Source organism: Alexandromys fortis, unplaced genomic scaffold, assembly GCF_014885135.2.
Source record: "Alexandromys fortis isolate MF-2015 unplaced genomic scaffold, M_Fortis_MF-2015_v1.1 scaffold_8_9099976_23576923, whole genome shotgun sequence".
Lineage (NCBI taxonomy): Eukaryota > Metazoa > Chordata > Mammalia > Rodentia > Cricetidae > Alexandromys > Alexandromys fortis.
Window position 1 is genome coordinate 4,401,723 of NW_026067899.1, and position 20,045 is coordinate 4,421,767.

General features: G+C 45.8%; 1 protein-coding gene across 2 annotated transcripts in view; it reads left to right on the forward strand.

Annotated features, from left to right (window-relative positions):
* The window catches only part of Stk39 (serine/threonine kinase 39), a 246,649-nt gene that overhangs the window by 75,046 nt on the left and 151,558 nt on the right, over positions 1-20,045 (forward strand). For both annotated transcript variants that reach the window (XM_050122514.1, XM_050122521.1), the window contains exons 4-5: positions 1,972-2,113; positions 3,627-3,682. In XM_050122514.1, the coding sequence (XP_049978471.1) occupies positions 1,972-2,113; positions 3,627-3,682 (198 nt within the window). The remainder of the gene's footprint in view (positions 1-1,971; positions 2,114-3,626; positions 3,683-20,045) is intronic.

Here is a 20,045-nt window from a genome sequence, read left to right on the forward strand (position 1 = left end):
TGTATGGTGTTTGACTACGTGGAGTCAGTCTCCTAATGAGGGGCAGGCGGCTCACTAGTTTGGTGCAGTAGCATCTGGTGGGGAGACTCAGTCCTCTTATTTAACCATAAAGAGCCTAGAGCCAAACTCAGGTCCTGAGGTAAGCCATTTGTTAACCGTTCAGAAATGCTGAATCTCCAGGTAATTATAACTTTAAATATGACCCAGAGGTGTAGAATATTAATGACTATGTGTTGAAACATGCCTAGGATAGCAACCTCTATAGAGTAACAAAGCACCAGGTATTTATTTATTACTTATTAAAAAGTCTGTGCATAAAGCATAAGGCAAAGTTGTTTGGAGTCTTACAGAGGAGTCTTGGGGTTATAGAAAGGAGTAGGTGTGGAGTACCATGCTTGCCCCCGACCCACGTGATGGGAAGGAAGGGATGCTAATCTTTTCTCTTAACTCTCTGCGGTCTTTTCTCTCCCCCTGAACAATGTTTGCTTCTTGATTTCACTTGTTTACTTCTCTAAAAAAAATATGTTTTATATCCTTTTAGTAGATATATTTATATTATTGTTATTTCAAAAACTGTGTTGTCCAAGTTGTTTCTGACCTCCTGGACTCCAGACATCCTTCCATTGCAGCCTCCTGAGCCCCTGGGGACCACAGCCAGCTTTTAAATCTTACTTATTAGTATTACCACTATTACTGTGTGTATACATGCGTGTGTGTGTGTGTGTGTGTGTGTGTGTGTGTGTTGCCTTTAGCACAGACATACATATGGAGCTCACAAGACCTTACAGTAATCACTTCTTTATTTCTTCTATAATAAGTCCCAGTGAATAAGTTCAGCTTGTCAGGCTTGGTGGCAAGTGCCCTTACTGTTGAGATGTCTCACTACCCTCATCATAGACTTTAAAATAAATGTACTCAGGAATCCATCATAGGCCCTTTGTCGTAGTCAAGATTCTCTGGGGGAACAGAAATATTGGGGGGCGGTATATGTTTTATACACATACATGTAATTACAAAAGGAACACTGGTTTAAATGACTGGGGACTGAATGGTCCACCAGTGCCTGCTTGTACAGTGGCGAGGCAGAAAACCTGGCACCTGGCAACTGGTCAGTCCATGAGGACAGAAGCCTTAGAAGCAGGGGCCAGTGATGCTGCCTTCATCTGAGGCTGGAGACCTGGAGGCTCCAGGCAGAGTCACTGGTGCCAGTCTGCACTGAAAGACGTGTGTCTGTGGGGACAGCAGCTGCCATAGACCCGTTCACCTAGTGAGTAGAAGTCTGTCTGGGGCCCCAGCCTATCTGATGACACTCCCCATAACTGGGGCAGGCGGGTCTTTTTTCCCTAGGTTACTGATGCATGTGCCAGTCACCCTGGACATGCCCTCACAGTTACAGCGGAAAGATGCCTTACTCACTCGTAGGAATTTCTCAGGACAGCGAGAATGGTAATGAACTTCAGTCCTCACAGCCTGGCGTTCACACAGCTGATCACATGCTTCATCACTGGCCTCGAATTCCTGGGTCCCCTCGCCCTTCCTCTCAGCCCTGTTATTATTACTGTGTGTATGTGTTTAGGCGTGTAGGTCATGTATGTGTGTGGGGGTGCCTGCAGAGGCCAGAAGAGGTCATTGGATCCCTTGGAGGAACTGGAGTTAAAGGCGGCTGTGATCTCAATGGGAACTGAGCCCGGGTCCTCTGGAAAAGCAGCAGTCTGTCTTCAGTGAGCCATCCCAACAGAGCTCTGCTTCTGGACTCTTAGTGAGAATTCGTCTCAACTTCATATTGAAAGAGTTCTTGCCCGCTTCTTAGTAGACATAATGTTTCTGGCCTTGGGTGTGACATTTGATTCATTCCTTGGGAGTATTGAAATTAAGTAAGCAGATTCTATATTTGATGGTCCTGTCTAGTGTGGTAAGGGTAGAGGGTTCTTAATGTAAAAATAATCCTCCCAATTCTGTCTGTCCCTTCAGGTTCCATGTTGGACATCATCAAATACATTGTCAATCGAGGCGAGCACAAGAACGGTGTTCTGGAAGAGGCAATAATCGCAACAATTCTTAAGGAAGTTTTGGAAGGTTTAGACTACCTGCACAGAAACGGTCAGATCCACAGGTATGATTTCTGTACAGTCTGCTGTTTATAATCTGTAGCTCTAATTTGTAAAAAAATTTCAAGGAACCGTTTCCTACAGGTGGGCTTTTGCATTATTCAAAAGCAACTCTTAAAAAAACAAAACAAACCTCCCAAGGGCAAACTTGGATGCGTTTCCTTCGGATCCTTGAGGCTGGTTTATGTGGTTAAATTGAAATAGAGCGAATGTAGTAAGTGCTGTGTGGGCTCATTAAGGAATTAGTTAACATAATTACTCTTGAAATGTACTTGCTTGAACTGGATGGCATCTCCCTCTTCCTAAGGAAGGCAAGATTATTACATTTCACGTTAACAGTTTGGGGCCCGGTGGCGAGAGAGGAGGAGGCAGCACTGACTGCTTCTTCTGTAACACAGAATGAATGCTAAGCTTTGAGGTGGAGGAGCCAACGGAATGTGAGTGTGTGGACGGAGGCTGCACATTCGTTCCTGGCCACCCAGACCTGAAATGATCACACAGAAACTGTATTAATTGCAAGACTGTTTGATCAGTAGCTTCAGTGTATTGCTAGCTAGCACTTACATCTTAAATTAACCCATTTCTATTAATATGTGTATCGCTACGTGGTTGTGGCCTACCAGTAAGGTTCCGTCTGGCGTCTGTCTCCTGTGTCGGCTACATGGGTCTATCTGACTCTGCCTACTCTCTCCTCCTCCATCTGCTTGGAATTTCCGCCTTGCCCTGTTCTGTGCTGTCATAGGCCCAAAGCAGCTTCTCTATTAACCAACAGTAATAAAGCATATTTACTGCATACAGAGGGGAATCCCGTATCATGAGTGCCCAGTGTTTCAAAAGCAACAACATTCTGACACTTCAGAATATTACAAATAGACAATCATTTACCCTAATAACACTGTTCAAGGAGGACCCATGAGAGAGCTGGATAATCATTTAAACCATATTTTTTAGTTTCTTAATTATCACTTTATATAAATATTAAAATTGCTCCACAGAGTCTCATATAGCAAAGAAATAATTGCATAGAATATTATAATTAACATTTATCCTTGGTATCACCCCATAGAAGAGACTGGTCAAATTCATTTTAAGTGGGCTCTTGGTCTGTTTGGAATTGGGCCACACAGGCAAGTCCAAGTGGAGGCAGAATAGTCCTATGTAGACAAGGATTTAGTTCTTGATAAATATGGCAGCCTTGTGGCTTTAGGGTTAATCACTTAACTCTGAAACCTAAAGTAGTCTCCTCAGTAGTGATTTGATTAAATGCAGATAATGGCTTTACATTAAATATTTGTTGTTAAAACCCTAACTTTGCCTCGGGAGCAAAGTATAAAATGACGGTGTGCTCTTAGAACTTTTAAAGTCTGTGGCGTGGTTTACTTATTCACAATGTAATGATTGTGTCGGGCAGTTGGCTTGTGTGCTGTGTGTTACAGATCTTCCAGAGTGAGTCAGTGTAGTGTACAGTCCATTCTTTATAATTTACTCTCTTCTTTGTTTTTTTTTTTCCCCCAACAGGGATTTGAAAGCTGGCAATATTCTTCTGGGTGAGGATGGTTCGGTACAAATAGCAGGTAAAGCTGTGAAGGATGAAAGCCTCCCCTTGTTTACAGTACTGTTATATTTTAAGGAACAGCGGACACGAAATAGTCAGAGTCTGTAGTGTCTTTTAAGAGTGTGTCTGGGCTGCACTGGTCTAACGGCCGTGCCCTTCCAGAGTGCTTGGGACTGGAGCCTGGATGCGCCTTGGCTAGTTCTCTTGATAAATAATGCTATTTTAGCACAGAACCTTTTTAGAATGATCTGATTTTCAATTTCTACTTGAACAGCTTCTCTGCCTTTCAGATGGAATAAAGATATTTATACAGCTGCCAGAAAAGTCATTTGGAAAATTGGTTTTGACTGAGTTTGAAATTTTAAAACATTATATACGTTAGTTTAGAACCCTTTTATTTCTGTATGCCATAGAACAACCACATCAGGTGAGCACATCCCATGCTCTGTTCCTTCATTCTGTATTTATTTATTTATTTATTTATTTATTTATTTATTTATTTGTTATCAGCTTACCCCAAGAGCCTTGGCGTAGAAGCCACCCATATCCATAGTTTCTCTTGTTTTGCCCCAGGTCCTTGCGGGGCAGCCCCAGCCACCCTTTCAGCCATTACCAGCTCTCTGTGGCACTGGTTTTGGCTGGATAGACCTTTCCTGTAATGGACTGTTTGTGCCATTTCTGAGTGCTCAGCCTTTGGTCCTCCAGTAGTGAAATACGTTTAGCAGCCATTGCTAGCACTGTCCTTGGTGGGAATCACTGATGTGGCTTCTCTTACTAAGCGTGTTGAAGTTTGTTTCATGCTGGTGAATCAGCTTAATTGGCTTCCTCTTGAGTTAGAGGAAGACTCAGATGTGTTTGCAGAGATCTAGGCCTTGAGCTTACCTAATCATTGAACCAAAATTGACCACAGCAATTTATTCCAAGCAGAAGACTGTTTCCAGATAAACCTGAGTATTTAGAATTATTAGAAAGCAGAAAATCTAGGATCTGTGAAGATGGCTCAGAGATTAAGAGCACTGAGTGCTCTTGCAGAGGGCATAGGTTTGGTTTTCAATATTCACATGGTGGCTTAAAAACATCCGTAACTGCAGTTCCAGGGAACCCAGTGCTTGCTTCTGTCCTCTATGGGTTCCATGTACACATACAGTCTACAGATATGCATGCACACAAAGCATTCATATACACAAAATATACTAAACCAAGTTTTTAAACAAAGAGTTAAAAGAAGGAAATATTGGAGCTCAGTAGAAAACAAATTCTAACATAGAGACTAGACTTTTAAATTTTGGGGTTCAGGGGTCAAATGTGAGACCTTGTGAATGCTAAGCAGGTGCTTTGCCATTGATCCCCATCTTCAACCTCAAGGCTTGGCCAGTGGTCATCTCTGTGGACTCTGGAGAGTGTGGCAAGCAGAGTATGGACCTCAGCCTCTGTATTTTCATACATAAAGAGCAACTTTTAATTCCTCTTTTAAAGGGGAGAAGACATTTGAAGATTCAAATGTAGTTTTTGTTTTTCAAATGAAGCGTGCTTTCCCTTAGGGAATTATAATGGAGACTGTGGTAGAGAAGGTAGATTTAGTCTAGTATATTTAGTTTAAAGCATCAGGAAGTGACTTTGGTATCACATAAGGCCAAAGGCTTTGGGATCTGGATTGACATCGCTGTGTGTCTTTTTTAGGACATGTCATTGCCTCCTTTAGCCTCACCTTCTCCATCTGTGAGGTGGGGTGAGATGCTTGTTATGTAGGAATGTACCCAGTTCCTTTGTAGTTACTGCACCTTAGGACCCAGGGTTTTGGGACTGGAGGGATGGGTCAGTGGTTAAGAGCACTGGATGCTTCCTAGATGCCTGGTGTTTGCTTCCTGGCACCTACATGGTGACTCCCAGCTATGGGGGTCTGATGCCTTCTTCTGGCCTCCATGGGCACCAGGCACATATAGACATACATGCAAGCAAAATACCCATAAACATAAAGTGAAATAATAATAATAATAAAGACTCGGGTGTCTATGAGTTCAGCAGACTCAGGGAACTGCTAAGTATCCTACAGGGACAAAGGGCCATTTTGTGGCTGGCTTTTCTATTTTTTGCTTTTTCCCATGTAATCACTTCTGTTTGTAAGTATTCTAGAAAATAGGGGCTAGAATCTTTGTGATTGCAAAGAATGAAAGAACGAACGAATGAGTGAGTGAGTGAACTAATTAATTTTAAACTGTGTGTGCATGCGTGTGTATTCATGGCATTATGACTGTGTGGATGTCAGGACAGCGTGGTGGAGTTGGTTCGCTCCTTCCACCTTTACATATTTCTGGAGATCAAATTTGGGTCACCAGGTTTGCAGGGCCCACGCCTTTACTCACTGAGCCATCTTGCTGGCCCTGGTACACATTTCCTTTCATTGGAAAGAGACATATTTGGACAGAAATTTTCCATTCATAATTTTACATTGCCTGTGGGTAGTGTTCAAATTATATAAGTTTCCTGTCCCATGAAACATAAACCTACTCTTGCATGTAGGGTGGCTGGTGTCGTATATATATATAATATGTATCTAAAATATATGTACACTGTATATGCATATTATTACATGCATATGCATATATATGAACACAGATACATGAAATACTTAGAACAGCCAATAAGATGGACAGTGGACAGAAACAGTCTAATGAAGCACACAGGCAAGTGGAGTTCATATGAAGGAAAGAAACGTTCAATGTCACAACTAGAGAAATTCAGCTTAAAACGACGTTGAGATATCTGTCCCACAAAGTCGAAGGTCAGTACATTACTGGCAGCAGAGTTACATCCACAGTGGAGAGGAATCTTGTAATCGCCTCCCACAACTAGAAGTGTGGATTGTCTTTGTCTCTCCAGCCAAGCAGAGTGTGAGGTGACTTTTTATAGAAGCCACTCACACACGTCTCTGTCCCACGCCACAGTTGGGGACACCACGCTGACTGCTTCTGGTCAGCCATGGTGGGAGTGTGTGCATCTCTGGAGACGGCAGCCTGTCTTTCTGGCAGGGAGTTAGTGAGCATTTATGAGCATAATCATGGCTCTGCTAGGAACCTGCCCTCCTGCTATCCCCGTGTGTGTTTGGAATGTTAGAGGCCTATGTTCATTTGTTGGAGATGTTTTTGGAAGGGGTGATAGCCTGGGCTTGAACTTGTGACAACCCTGCTGCCCCTGTTTTCCGAGTACTGGGATTATAGGCATGCCCCACCATGCCCAGGTAATTTGTTGGAGTATTTGTTTGTGAAAGCAGAATATGAGATGCAGCTCTGATGTTTTAAGTGTGGTATACACAGTGTATCCATGATGCGCAATACCGGTTCGCTCTAAAGGAGGATGAAAAGCTCACTCTTGCTTAAGTGGCTAAATCAAGGCGACAGACAGTGTTGCCTTTTGTGAAAGAAGTGGGGACTGAGAGGATGGCTCTGGCTTTCACACAGATTCAGGGACTTTAGTCACCGGGAAGGTAGGCTATCTGTGTTACCCTTTTAACTCCTTTGAGTGTGAGCCAGATAAGGTATGGCTGACCTTATAAAACCAATACAATGGCTTAGGAAACTCAACTGCCAATAAAGTGATGCATTCTCTCTCTCTCTCTCTCTCTCTCTCTCTCTCTCTCTCTCTGTGTGTGTGTGTGTGTGTGTGTGTTTCTTTGGGTTTAGTTCCTCAGGCACTGTCCACTTTGGTTGGTTTGTCCCCCTCACACCCCTGCCCCGTCAAAGATTCTCATTTCCCCGGGTCTCACCAAGTATGTTAGGCTTGTTGGCTAGTAAGCTTCAGGAACTTGCCATTCCCTGCCTCCTCTAAGCCTGGACTGCAAGCAGTTTGCCAGGAATACTTGCCTTTTTAACCTGACATCTAGGGTCAAATGCTGGTTCTCATGGTTGTGTAGCAGGCATTTTCCCCAACTGAACTATCTCCTGAGCCCCCATTATGACTTTATTCTAAACATTTTCAAATGGCCACAGTAGTAATAATGAGCCGTCTTACATACTTCCCATTGGCTTCGGTACTTTTCAGTCTTTCGCTGTTCCTTTCCCCCTTTGCTTTTGGTGCCTTTTATCGTTCCTGTGGAGTTTGGTTCTCCCGGCATCTCCGCTAGCAGCATATGTACTTGCATTTTGTCAGCACTTAGGGAGCATTGTGTGTGTTCCTTATCCTAAAGGCTGGGGGCAGTTTGGAAACCTGCTTCAGCTCACAAAGGGATGGGCAAAATAAACAGGTGCCCAAACCTGAAAGTATCCACCCGCCTCAAGCAGCCTCCTTGCTGAGTGTGGACCATCAGCTGGTTGAAATTCTCAGGCCATCACGCAGTAGCTCTGTGAGGTTGGATAAGTTATCAAGCCCCTCCCTCTCTGTGAGACTCATTTCCTTTAAAAGGGATTAAAAGCTAATGCCTTTAACAGTCCTGGCACACAGTAGGTACACTGTAGCTGTCGACAGAAGCTGCTCTGCTGCTGTTGCTATGGTGACTAGTGTCAGTGTCATCCCTAGCATTACTATAGCCAGCAGGACCACAGCCCTGCCTGGAGATCATGTATACCCCTGATTGTCTTGCAAGAGATTGAGCTATGAGAGAATCTATGAGTTTCAAGAAGGTTTGCCTAATCTAGAATTTGGAAGAAAACTTCCCCTTTATCTTGAATTAAGCTGAAAGGGAAGTACAACTAACTTTGTTTGTCTGGGGACAGAGCCATCCTCTCAACAGGAGGGTCAACCTAGCAGCCAGTTGCCTTTGAAACGCAAAGACAGGTCAACTCGGGCTTTGTTCTGCCCCTTGGTACCCTGCCAGTCACCCCATCTCCTCGCTCTTGTCAGATTGATGATCTGAGCTATTTCCTGGGTGTCTGGAACACACTGTCCTTTTCTTCCTCCCCCCTGGGATCCCCTGAGGTGAGGTTCTCTGCACATTGCTTTCTGTCTCAGACCTTCAGGTCCTTCTTTGCCAATGATGGCATGGAGCGCTGGGGCTCCGGGGGGGGTACGGGAGGGGGGTACACGCTGGGTTCCTGAGGACACCCGCAGAAAGGACCTACGTTTGGTGGTTATGAGGATTAGCCGGGTTGGGGTTTGAAGGGCTGTGTTCTGTGTGTGCCTGGCACACCGTGAGGGCTTTGTATAAGAGCACTTCCTTGTTTCCCTCTATGCTTCTTCATGAGCTGGACTGTCCGGGATGCCTATGCCTCCTGTGGTCCAATAGACCTTTAAGTCAGCAGTTCCTACCCCATTGGAGCTACAGTTTTCTAGAATTCACCCTCAACCCCCCACCCCCACCCCATTCTCTGAACTGAGTGCAATGCTGCATTGGTACAGATAGAATTTAAAGTGTCATTTTGAAAGTTTGAAGTATAGTGTAAGGTCCTTGTATTAAGAAGCATTGCCTTTGACGCCTGGGTGCAGGGTGCTGCTGCCGCCGTTCCCATTTCATAGCAGGTCGCTGTACCCAGTCAGACACTAGGTCACCAGCCAAACAAAAGCCAGGACCTTGGGACATCAGAACTGGACTTGGATTCTTGGACATCACTTTGGGTCTGATCGTGAAGGGAACTAGGTGGGACAGAAGCAGAGACACCCAAAGCAGTGTGTGTGCACAGTTCTCCAGCTGCTTGCTGTTCTGTTTGAAGAAATAGTGACTGCTGTCCACAGACGGGCCTTGTCCGTTTTCCTCTGTGTATCCATGCACCCATAGGCTGCATCTTCAAAGAAAAGTTAGGTAGAGGAGCTTAATTCTTACTTATTTCTTCAAATTTATTATGTATTGTATGTCCTTTATGTAAAGAAGACACTCATTCTATCATGTAGGTAAACCCCCCTTTTCAGAACCTTTTGTTTCCCAAGGGAAGATGGCTGGGGTGGGGGCGGGGGCGGGGGAGGGGGTGGAGTGGGGTTGGGGAGAGGGGCTGGGCCATGGGAAACCCTGGCTTTATGATATACCTGAAAAGTGTGGTGAAGAGGCTCCCACATATAGTTCTGCTCACAGAGGTGCAGATTGTTGGGGAGCACAGGAATATCCACTGACTTAGGGTGTAAGATGAATGACCCATGCGTTCTGTGTGTCTCCTGTGTGAGAGGCCAATTCTCGGGCGCTAACTGTACTCTGGACGCACTTCCTCAGACCGTGGGGAAGGATCTCATAGTTCCGGGGGCCTCATAGTTCCTGATGCAGCCCAGAAACAAAGACACAGAATGAGAAGTGAAGCAGTTGGGTCAAATAGAAGGTAGGTGCTGGAGCCCAGCTTCAGAGTCTGGCCACCTGGCTCTAGAGCTTGTCAGTTCCCCACCTGTGGGCTTTCCAGGAAGAACTCACTAACTCAGGCTTAAATGATTCCAGTTTCCGATTGAAACGGAGCCATCAGCAGCTTTGCTGAGTCTCTGCCTAAATCTACTTTGGGTCAGAGGACATAGGCCACGCATCTTCCTCCTTGCTCCTGCACGTGGAAATGCAGGCATGGTTTGAGAACAGGAGGCGTCTTGGTGTCACTTGAGTAGAATGAAGCCCAGAAGTGACACCACACGCTAAAGATTGGTAAAAAGTCAGCTGTGACGTCAGAATTACAACCCAGGGATGGAAACGCCCCCTCAGGATGAAATCAAACGATTTCCACCTTCCGCGCTGGACTTGAAAAACCCCTGTGTGACTCCCTCCCTCACAATAAACCTGGGCTGGGTTCCTTGGGGAGTGTAATAAATAGCTTTTGCCTTACTGTGTGATAGAGAGAGGAATGGCTGGTTGAAAGTCACGCTTTTCCCACGGCATGGAATTTATTTACTAATTTGTCGTTCTTTCATATTGTCACAGAAAGCTCAGTGCCTGGTCTGGCAAGTCACTAAGCCTGTTTGTCCAGAATTCATGAGAGAGTATTTTGAGCAAACAGGAAGGAATCGCGAACAGGTCACATTGGGGTGGTCAGCTACAATTCTATTTATTGTAAGATTCTTCTAAACAGTGGCCAGTAAAAATGTTGATTTCAAAATCTGATATTTTTTTTTGTTTTGTTTTGTTTTGCTTTGTTATTGTTTCTGAGAAAGAGCGATGCTGCTGAGCCCTGGCTGAGCCTGTGTAACTCAGGGTGGCCTGGATCTCACAGCTGTCTTGCTGCCTTGGTCTCTCATTCTGGGAACAAAGGCATGTGCCACCATCACCAGCCTAAAACATGATTTCCAGGGACCTTCCTAGATGCAGAGTGCTACATTATATATGATAGATGTCATGCTCACACGTTCACATGCAATTGCTGTTTTGGAGTCTGTGGTCTGGGTGTCTCTGGGACCCCATACACTCCTGTGGGAATCTGAGTGCCACTAAGAGTAGCAAGTGATGCAGGCTGAGCTCTTGTGATGGGGGGAGAGAGGTGGCTTTAAAAGGAGCCTGTGAAGAGATGCTTTTCCTCCTAAGGTGCAAGGACGCCTCCTGCAGGCCCCGAGGATCTCCCAGAGAGCAGGGCCACACCAGGTGGAATCTGCTGGTGTCTTGATGTTAGATGACCAGCCGTCTGAACACGGAGAAGCAGATTTCTTCTGCCCTTAAGTTACCTAGTGGAAAGTTTGTTGGAGTTGTGTTACGGGCTGCAACTGTGTTTATGTCTGTGAAGGCTTATTTCCCATCTCGACTTTATAACCGAGAAATTGAGTCTGGTCCTTAGCTAAGCAGCGCGGGACACTGGAAAGTTACTCACACCAGCCTCCATTTAGCCAGCAAGGCTTGAGATCACATGACTTCCTTATACTCCGTTTCCTGGGAGGGAGATAATGTACTTTCATCCTTGAACCCGTGGCCAGCCCCTGCCTGTGTTTTGCGCACTGAAATCTCCCTGACACAGACTTCCAGAGAAGCTTGCAGGGAACTTCTGTTCCCTACATTAGCATCAGTCTCAGGGAGACAGAGGAGGAGGGGCGTGGGATTTGAGATCCAGGTCTGTTGGGCTGTTTGTGTTCTTCTGTCTTCTTTGGACGTGGATGGAGGTGGCTGGAGTTGAGCAGGTGTTTCTTGTGTTTAGGAAACAGAGGCCTTGAGGAGGGTCACACGGAAGCTCTGCTCTGGCAGGAGCCTTTGATGAGTATGGGCGCTCTCTGAAGGGAACCAAGGCGTCTTACTGGGTAGCTGCTGGCGGTCTGTCCTGATACCATGGCCCCTCTGGTGGACTCTGCCTGGGAGCCGTGTGACCCGGGGTTGCTCATTCTGGCGTCATAACCGTGTCGTGTGCACAGTCCTGGGCAATGAAACACTAGAGCTCAGTGAGAACACAGCTAACTGTTCCTGGTGTGTGTCTTGGGGTGGGGGCAGGAACCTTGCTCATTTGACGTGTGGCCAGATGACGAGGAAGTGGTTAAAGGGCAAGGCTCCGTGCACTCTGTCTGACCTCCTGCCCCCGTTCCTTTACTGTTCCCCTTTTGTTTGCCCCGTTGATTTCCTCACTCTCACCTGAGGGAAGAGTCTGTTGTGTGTATCTGCCCGTGTCACTTGCTGGCACGCAATAAGGCTCTAAGGAGGGCGTAGAGGAGGGACAGCTGTGACCATGTCCCCTCTCTACTGCTGCTGCCCGCCCTCAGGCTGCTGTTCTTTAGGGTCCTCTTCACTTTGATAACACAATCTCCCCTACAGCTCCATTTCTAGAATTTGTTCTCTGTGGAACCCATCCCCACCCTCCCCTTCACTAGTTCAGCTTCAGTTGGTGAAGCCCGTAGGAAGTTTGAATGCGGTCTCTTCACAGCCTAACTTGGCTCTGTCTAGCCCACAGCTCTATATGGATATTGGGTCCCTTATCTTCCCTCAAAACCAGGTAACTCCTAAAGGTGACACTCTGTTGTTTACCCCTACTTCACCGGAGCGTACCTGACAGGAGGAAGGGTGTCAGGAAGTTTGGTGAATGGGATCTGACTGGCAGACCTGCTAGATGTCTTGTCTCACACAAGTCAATGAGATGTTTGTGGCGGAGGGCTCAGGTATAGGCATAGCTGATATGTCAGCTGAATGAGAGCTTCTGTATTAACTCACCAGGGCAGAGGGTGAGAGCATTTAGAATATCTAGGCATCTTCCTCTACAGCTGAAAGCAGGCTTTTGTTTTAGAGACAGGCTCTCATTGGTTGCCCAACTGTCCTTGAACTCATAATTTTGCTTCTGCCTCCTTAGTACAAGGATTGTAGCTGATGGGACAATGATCCTCACCGAAGATAGTTTCTTAATTAAAAAAAATGTTTTATCTCTATTTTTGGGTATGCTCTGCTGCAGGTGACTATCGAGTAAATGCTGATGAGCTCGGAGAAACTGAAGTAGAGAATACAAGGGACCTCAGAAAGGGACCTTCTTTGCCTAGAAAACAGATACATAGATAAGTTAGAATATTTGGTGAGTGTAGGTTGCTTTGTAGTCAACCACAATACTTGTTTTCAGATTCAGGGGTAGTTTATAATTATGTAAATGGTATTAATTGTATTAGAATTTGATTAATTATGAGAAAATCTCACAGATCAGTTCTTCATTTTGGGTTCAGTGAGTAAGGACAGTAAGTTAATGTGGCTTCTTGATTGGGGATTTCAATATATGGTCACATTTGGTGAAAAGTCTTTTGGGAACCAAGGATATGATAGGTTCTGGAAATGGGGCTTTTCAGTCCATCTGTGCACTGCCAGGAAGAGTCGTCACCGGGGAGAGACTGTAGGCAACCTCCGCTCTTAGCTGCTGCTAGCATTGGCTTGGATAGTAATTCAGGGAAGCTGACTGGGTGAACCCGGCGCCAAAGAACCGCTCTTCCCTGCTGCAGAGTCCTTCCTCAGCTGTGCCCAATGAACTACAGAGCTGAGCGTCAGGGAGATAGATGGGACTCCGTCTCCTTCCCTCTCTCCCTTTGCTGCCTTCTTTCCTTCTTTTCCTCCTTCCTTCCCTCCCACCCTTCCTCCTTCTCTACCTTCCTTCTTTCTGGGACTTTCATTATCACCATTAGATTTGATATATTATCAAAATATATTATCAAAAAACTCCTGGAGATCTGAACAGGAGAGTGGGGCCTGAAAGAATAAGTTGAGTCCATTCGTACATTATTTATTTATTTTTTTATTTTCCAGTTTCTTGTTTGTTACAGTCTGTTCTACCCTTGGCAAAAAGTGAACATTAGATGCATGGGTTTAAGGTATCTTAAGTAAGTAGTTGACATATATTAATCAAGCATTTACACACAATCCTCCGAGCCGAGAGAGTGGCAAGCCATGGAAATATAGTTGTCATCAAGTATGCAGTGAACATCAAATAGGCAGGACACACGATAGTACATATGATGTTATATGTGTGGTGTTCATGTTACAGGCAGGTGTTTTCCTGTGCATGTGAGTGGAGGCTAGAGGCCAACCTTAAATATCTTCCTCAGTTGCCCTCTGACTTGTTAATTTTTTGGAGTGATTTATGCATGTATGCGCACATGAGTTTGCGTGGTTGTGCTTGCCCATGAGTGACCTCACGGAGGGAGGCAAGTGGTCAGTGTCGTGTGTCTTCCCTTATATCTTCCCATCTTACTATTTTGAGACAAGTTTTGCACTGAACCTCAAGCCCAGCTGGACTCCATGGCTAGTGGTACTGAGCGCTTGATCCGTAGCAAATAAAGATTAAAAACACTGAGCAGCATAGCATAGTCTCCTAGTTAATTGTTTTCGATGTGAAATTTTCCTTATTGCAGATTTGAGATCCTGCAGATTCCTTGAATATTCCGTTATCCTCGGCTAATCCTTCCTAGAACTTTGCGGAAATGATGTCAGTTGTTTCTTTGAATACTTGTGGCAACTGGAGCTATTCTCATCATCTCCCAGGGGGGTTGTCTCTTTCAAGTGTACCGACAGGCTCTTGTGGTTTCCTAGACGCTTCTGATAATAGAGCCAGTTCAGTGGAGATTTCTCCGGGAAAAGATCACCTGCAGGTGAATAAATGTTGCATGGGAAATTTAGAAGTATTAATATTTGATCTAAGATGCATATGCCTGTCCTTTTGGATATGGCCAGCTGCGGACCCTGGTGACTTGAGAAGTGTGAATCCGGCTGTGGGGATGATACGTGTATGATGTATTTACCTTTGAATGGGGCTGACAGCCAGCCTCTCAGCGTGGGCTTCAGAGGTGAGGGAATCTGGGGGCTGCCGAGCAGTTATGGACTGGCGTGTGGAAAGCACAAGCAGACTGCTCTCAGATCTCCTCAGACTGCCCTTGCCGTGGTGGCCATCGAGCCCTCCTATGACCATCCCCCCCCCAGGAAATTGAACTCTACTTTCTGACAGTTCAGTTGCTCCAGGGATCAGTCACTTCAGCTAGAGGGTCTACAGCATGATATCCAAGGACCTATCTTGTGTCAGACTGTTGGAGTGGCTCCTCATTAACTCTAATCACCAAAGACATCCCCGGTCCTATTCGAAAGTGTGCAAATCAGAGGATCATTTCGGGCCTGGAGGATGGATTAAGTCTAGTTTCTGTCTGTGCTTATCACTGTCAGAGTTTCTTTAAATTAGCCCTTCTGTTCTCTGGGACACTTGGTTCTCCTTCGTTCACAGTAAGGGTCATAGTTAATAGAGGTTGACCATTGCTTAGTGTATCGTTGGACTGGAAAAACCTGACCCCTGCTTAGACCGTCAGCGTAGCTGGCCTAGGACTCCAGTTTCTTAGCCACACTTGAGGGGAACTGGTTGACTGATAGCAATGTTGAGAATCAACGCCGATGATACCCTAAGTACCTGTAGGTTTGTCTCTTACTTCCTTTATTTTTAAAATGTGAAAATCTTCCTTTAGCGAAGGGAGAGATGTCATCTTAATTTGTTGTTAGGAAATGGTGTAAAGCTTGCCATTGTCTGATGTTTCCAGACAGCCAGGACGGCCCCTCTCACATCATCGGTGGGGAACATGCATCTGTCCTGAGCAGCTGACAAGGGACTCTCCAGGGCCCAGACTCAGGAAATTCCACAGGATCTTGTTTTTAGACTATGCTGACCTCAGACACCGAACTGTGGATGGAGGAGAGGGCGGGGGCTCAGCCAGTCAAGTTAGATCAGACCAGTGAGCACCATTTGAATGGAAGAAGGAAGAAAGAAAAGGAAAGACCGTAGCCTGTTGGGCTGCAAAGGTGCAAGGACAGCACTGAGCGAGGTTGTTAGAAGAGTCTGGTGTCTCCCCAAACCCCACGGGCTACCAGTCTCTCTGGAGCAGGGCAGGCGGTAGGGATGTAAGCATCTGATAACTAACTGTAGGCCAGTTGCTAATGTGCTTTATCGGCTTACTAAATAGATGGGTGCGTTCACGGTTATTGCTTTGATAAGATGAGAATTTCACTCTTAGTTCAGCAGTGTCTTCCTGAGTGGGAGAGAGACAATCAGGGCTGTTAAGTTCTGCGCCTAAAATACAGTCACCCCAGTTCCTCACCTTGTAGCACAGCCTCTCCCTGGAGCTGTTGCTAATGATGGGCAGTTAATAGGAGTGTGGTTAAAAAGATTCTGTTGAGGGCTGACCGTGTGTCCTTAAAAGATTCTGAATCTTGGCGAGGGCTGACCATGCTTGGCTGCTTGGCCTTCAGGACACTGGCCACAGTTGAGAGTCACCGAATCAGGCAGTTCAATGCTACATGTCGTTTATGTTTGTATCACCCATGGAATTACCACACCACAACATACGCACATATATATGTATGTCCATACATACTTTCCCCCAGATGCTCTTCTTGTGACTGTGATTCTCTTCATCTACGAGGTGAACAAGGGAAGCTGTGGAGCTGCTGTGCAGTGAGGATGTCCAGCACAGTGATTGGCTGTGGAGCTGCTGTGCAGTGAGGATGTCCAGCACAGTGATTGGCTGTGGAGCTGCTGTGCAGTGAGGATGTGCAGCACAGTGATTGGCTGTGGAGCTGCTGTGCAGTGATGATGTGCAGCACAGTGATTGGCTAGCAAAGTTCAACTTCGGTGTGCATTGAGTCAGAGCTGAGCATCTTGCTGTAGTGCAGGTTCTGGCCTAGGACATGCGACCCTGCATATCTGAGATGCTCACTGGTGACGTTGCTCATTTCAGCCTGTGGACTGCACTCTGAGGGTCGAGACTAGAAATTTTTTGTTTCCTAGAAATGCATCATACTGGTCAAGGTTGTGGAATTATTGCTCCAAAGAGCAGCCAGAAGTTCGACTTTGCTTTCAGTCTTGCTCCATCCCTCTTGAGACACTTCTGCAATTACTCGTTTTGATTTATGCCCCTGGCATTAAAAGCTGTACTAATATTGGAGCTGTTGTATAAGCAAAAATTGCACCACGTACTAAAACTATTTTCTTGCTGATTTTTACCAAATCCTTTTGGGAATTGAAACAACTTTGGTCTTGGATGTAATGGTTAACTCTTGGCAGTCAGTAAGTACACCAAGGCATGTGGTTGGGTTGGAGGAAGACAGGAGACTGTAAGAGTTAAGTCTTCGGGTGCAGACCATAGAATTGTCGTCTAGTGGGAGATTAAGTATTGAATGCATTTGACTCTCTCCCATAGCCAGGAATCTTGGGCACACCATTTCACAGTTGCTGCAGGGCATCATGAAGGTCAAGACACTTTCCTGTTTCCTCTCTGTGTCTGCTGTGTGCTGGAATGTACCCGTCTTCCTGGGCTGCTGTTAACTCCCTGCGTTGCGTCTTGCAAAGGAAGAGGAGGTTCAAAAGCGAAGGAGTCTGTTTAGGTGCAGACTTTTTCACCAGAATTTGCACTACACTCCCCTCAAATCTCCCCTTGGTCTAACAGGCTCAGGCCAGGCACTGGCACAGAGGAACCCATCACTTGTTGCTCTCGATCTACTTAGATACATGCAAACAGTCCAGGTTGTGGTAGGGCAGTCGCTCAGCAGTGTGTGCCACAGGGTGAGTGGTGTCAAGACCTAGTATATTCTAAACTGCCCAGTCAGGTAGGCTCATGGAGTGGGCATGCTGAAAAGCCATTGTCACAATAGAGGGGAAATTGTCCTAAGAATGGGGGGTATCCTTTCTAGAAGGAAACCAGTATAGGTGGCTGCTGTCCCAGGTCTTGCCACATCTTGGCTCTATTCCCTTAGCCTTGAGTTCTGCTCCTGGCCCCGATTGAGCGGTGCTGCCTTCTGCTGAGCAGGTTTCTGGAACCCAGAGGTATGCTACTCACTTGGACACTAAAAGTGTCCCTTCTACCTCCTTCGAGGAAGCTGTGCCAAACTCTCCTCTGTTCTTCAGCCGCAGGTGTTCCAGCTGACAGGAAGGAGGCTGTGGCCTTTGGGTTTCCACTTTGACTTGGCTCTCAGTGCCCAGAGGCCTGATGACATTTTGATGATGGCAAGGCTTCCAGGAAAGGGAGAAGTAGTTGTGATTTAATTCATAAACAAAAATAAGCTGGTGGACAAAGACCAGGTTTAATCACTCATTATAAAAGTGACACAGAAGTGGTTACTTGGTCAGGTAAAGAAGCTAATGGAACTTGGCTGGCTTTTCTGACAACTGGGTAAGCTGACATTGGGAAGCAGTAATACAGGAAGCCAGGTAGCTCCACAGACATGCTGACTTCTGGCCTGGGAGGCGCTTCCTCGTTCTCCATTGCCAAGTGTGGGGCACCGGTCGGGGAGGGGGTTGGCCGGAATCAGAGATATACTTTAGGAAGAAAAGTCTTTGTGCAATATGTAGGCTGGACGGCACTTGGAAAAGGCACATCTGACCCTGTCATTGTGGAAGCCATGGCTCTCCCTGTCTTGCTTTTTCTTCCATCTCCAAGAACTGGGGATAAAGGGCAGCAGAGTCTCATGTGCTGCTTTCAGTCATGGTTTTTGGCTCATGCAAAGGTCACGCTTTGGAGTATTTCCTCACATCTGGTCTCCCCGGAAGGTCAAGTGTGTCTGAAGCATAGCTCTGCAAGCCCATGGTGTCTCGGCCCAGGGCTTTTACCCTATTGGGTATGGAGTACCAATGGGATCCCCCAGTACTGACAAACACCTCAGGATACACTGCCATGCGCCCTGATATAAACAGCTCAAGAAACATGAGCTACGTTGTTTAAAAAGAATACATTCTATAGTTGGTGCCTAACAGAACTAAGGAAATTTAGCATCTGATTTTCTATCGATTGCTATGTAGTTTGCATAGTAATAAATTAAGCCTCAGTGTCCTTTTATGCTTGTTGGAGGACTGTCATTTTAAGGAGCCAATGAGGCTCAGGGAAGCCTGATACTGGGGGCGGGGAGGCTGAGGCGGTTACTAGATACTTAGAAATATGTTTCTGTTTGAACTCTCATGTAGAGTTTGGGAGAAGCGGGGATGGGGGACCCCGGGTGGGGGACCCCAACCAACCAACCAACCAACCAACCAACCAACCAATCAATCAACACCCCCCCTCAGGATTCAAGTTAAATTATAAAGAGATTGTTTATGCTGATATGAATTTAACATTTAGTATTGACAAGAGAGCCTCAAACTATGTTTTTCAAGTTATTGAATCACAACTTGACTTCACTGTGGAAAAGCTTAAGACACACAACATAGGGCTGGAGAGATGGTTCAGAGGTTAAAAGCACTGGCTGCTTTTCCAGAGGTCCCAAGTTCAGTTCCCAGCAACCACATGGTGGCTCACAACCATCTATGATGAGATCTGGTGCTTTCTCCTGGCACACAGACATACATTCAGGTGGAATGCTGTGTACATAATAAATAAATAAATAAATAAATAAATAAATAAATAAAATTCTTCAGAACTTGTTCAAAAAAAGACACACAAAATATTAATTCCTACCATATTCCATTTTGAATTTTGTCAGGGCTCTCTTTCAGAAGGACTGTGATTTTATTCAGACCCTCCTCCACTGTGTTTGTTGGCAAGTCTTGAATCTTTTTACTCCTTCCTCCTCTTCAGTTAGTGTCCACTCACTGTCAAAGTTTCCTTTTACAGAGCGGTCCTGTTGATTGCACTGCAGGGTGACAGCTACCGACTGCCCTGCTGCCTGAGCAACTTTGCATGGGACTTTTCAATATTTCTTCTCTAGAGGCATCCCCCTTGGTCCCCATTGCTAACTGGACCACCTGCAAGTTGTCTCCCCTGATGCCCAGACTCTGAACTTGAATCTTCAACCTTCTCACTCAGCTTTTTGGCTTTACAAAACCTTGGCCTTGGGTAACAAAGATGCTGGTAGCTAAGGCCTCTCAAGAACTGTCCTCCTTCAAGGCTGTGGGGACACCTCCCTCCCTTCAGCTAGCATCTCCAGGACACTGAAAGTTTAATGTTTGTCTTATACATTGTCAATAATCTCTAGAAAGCTCTGAACCAACAAATGTTAATTCTGGTTTTCTCTAACCAAACACAGGCAGGTCTCTTTTGTCCTTATATTTGGCAGCGGTAAGCCAAGTCTACACAGGAATACC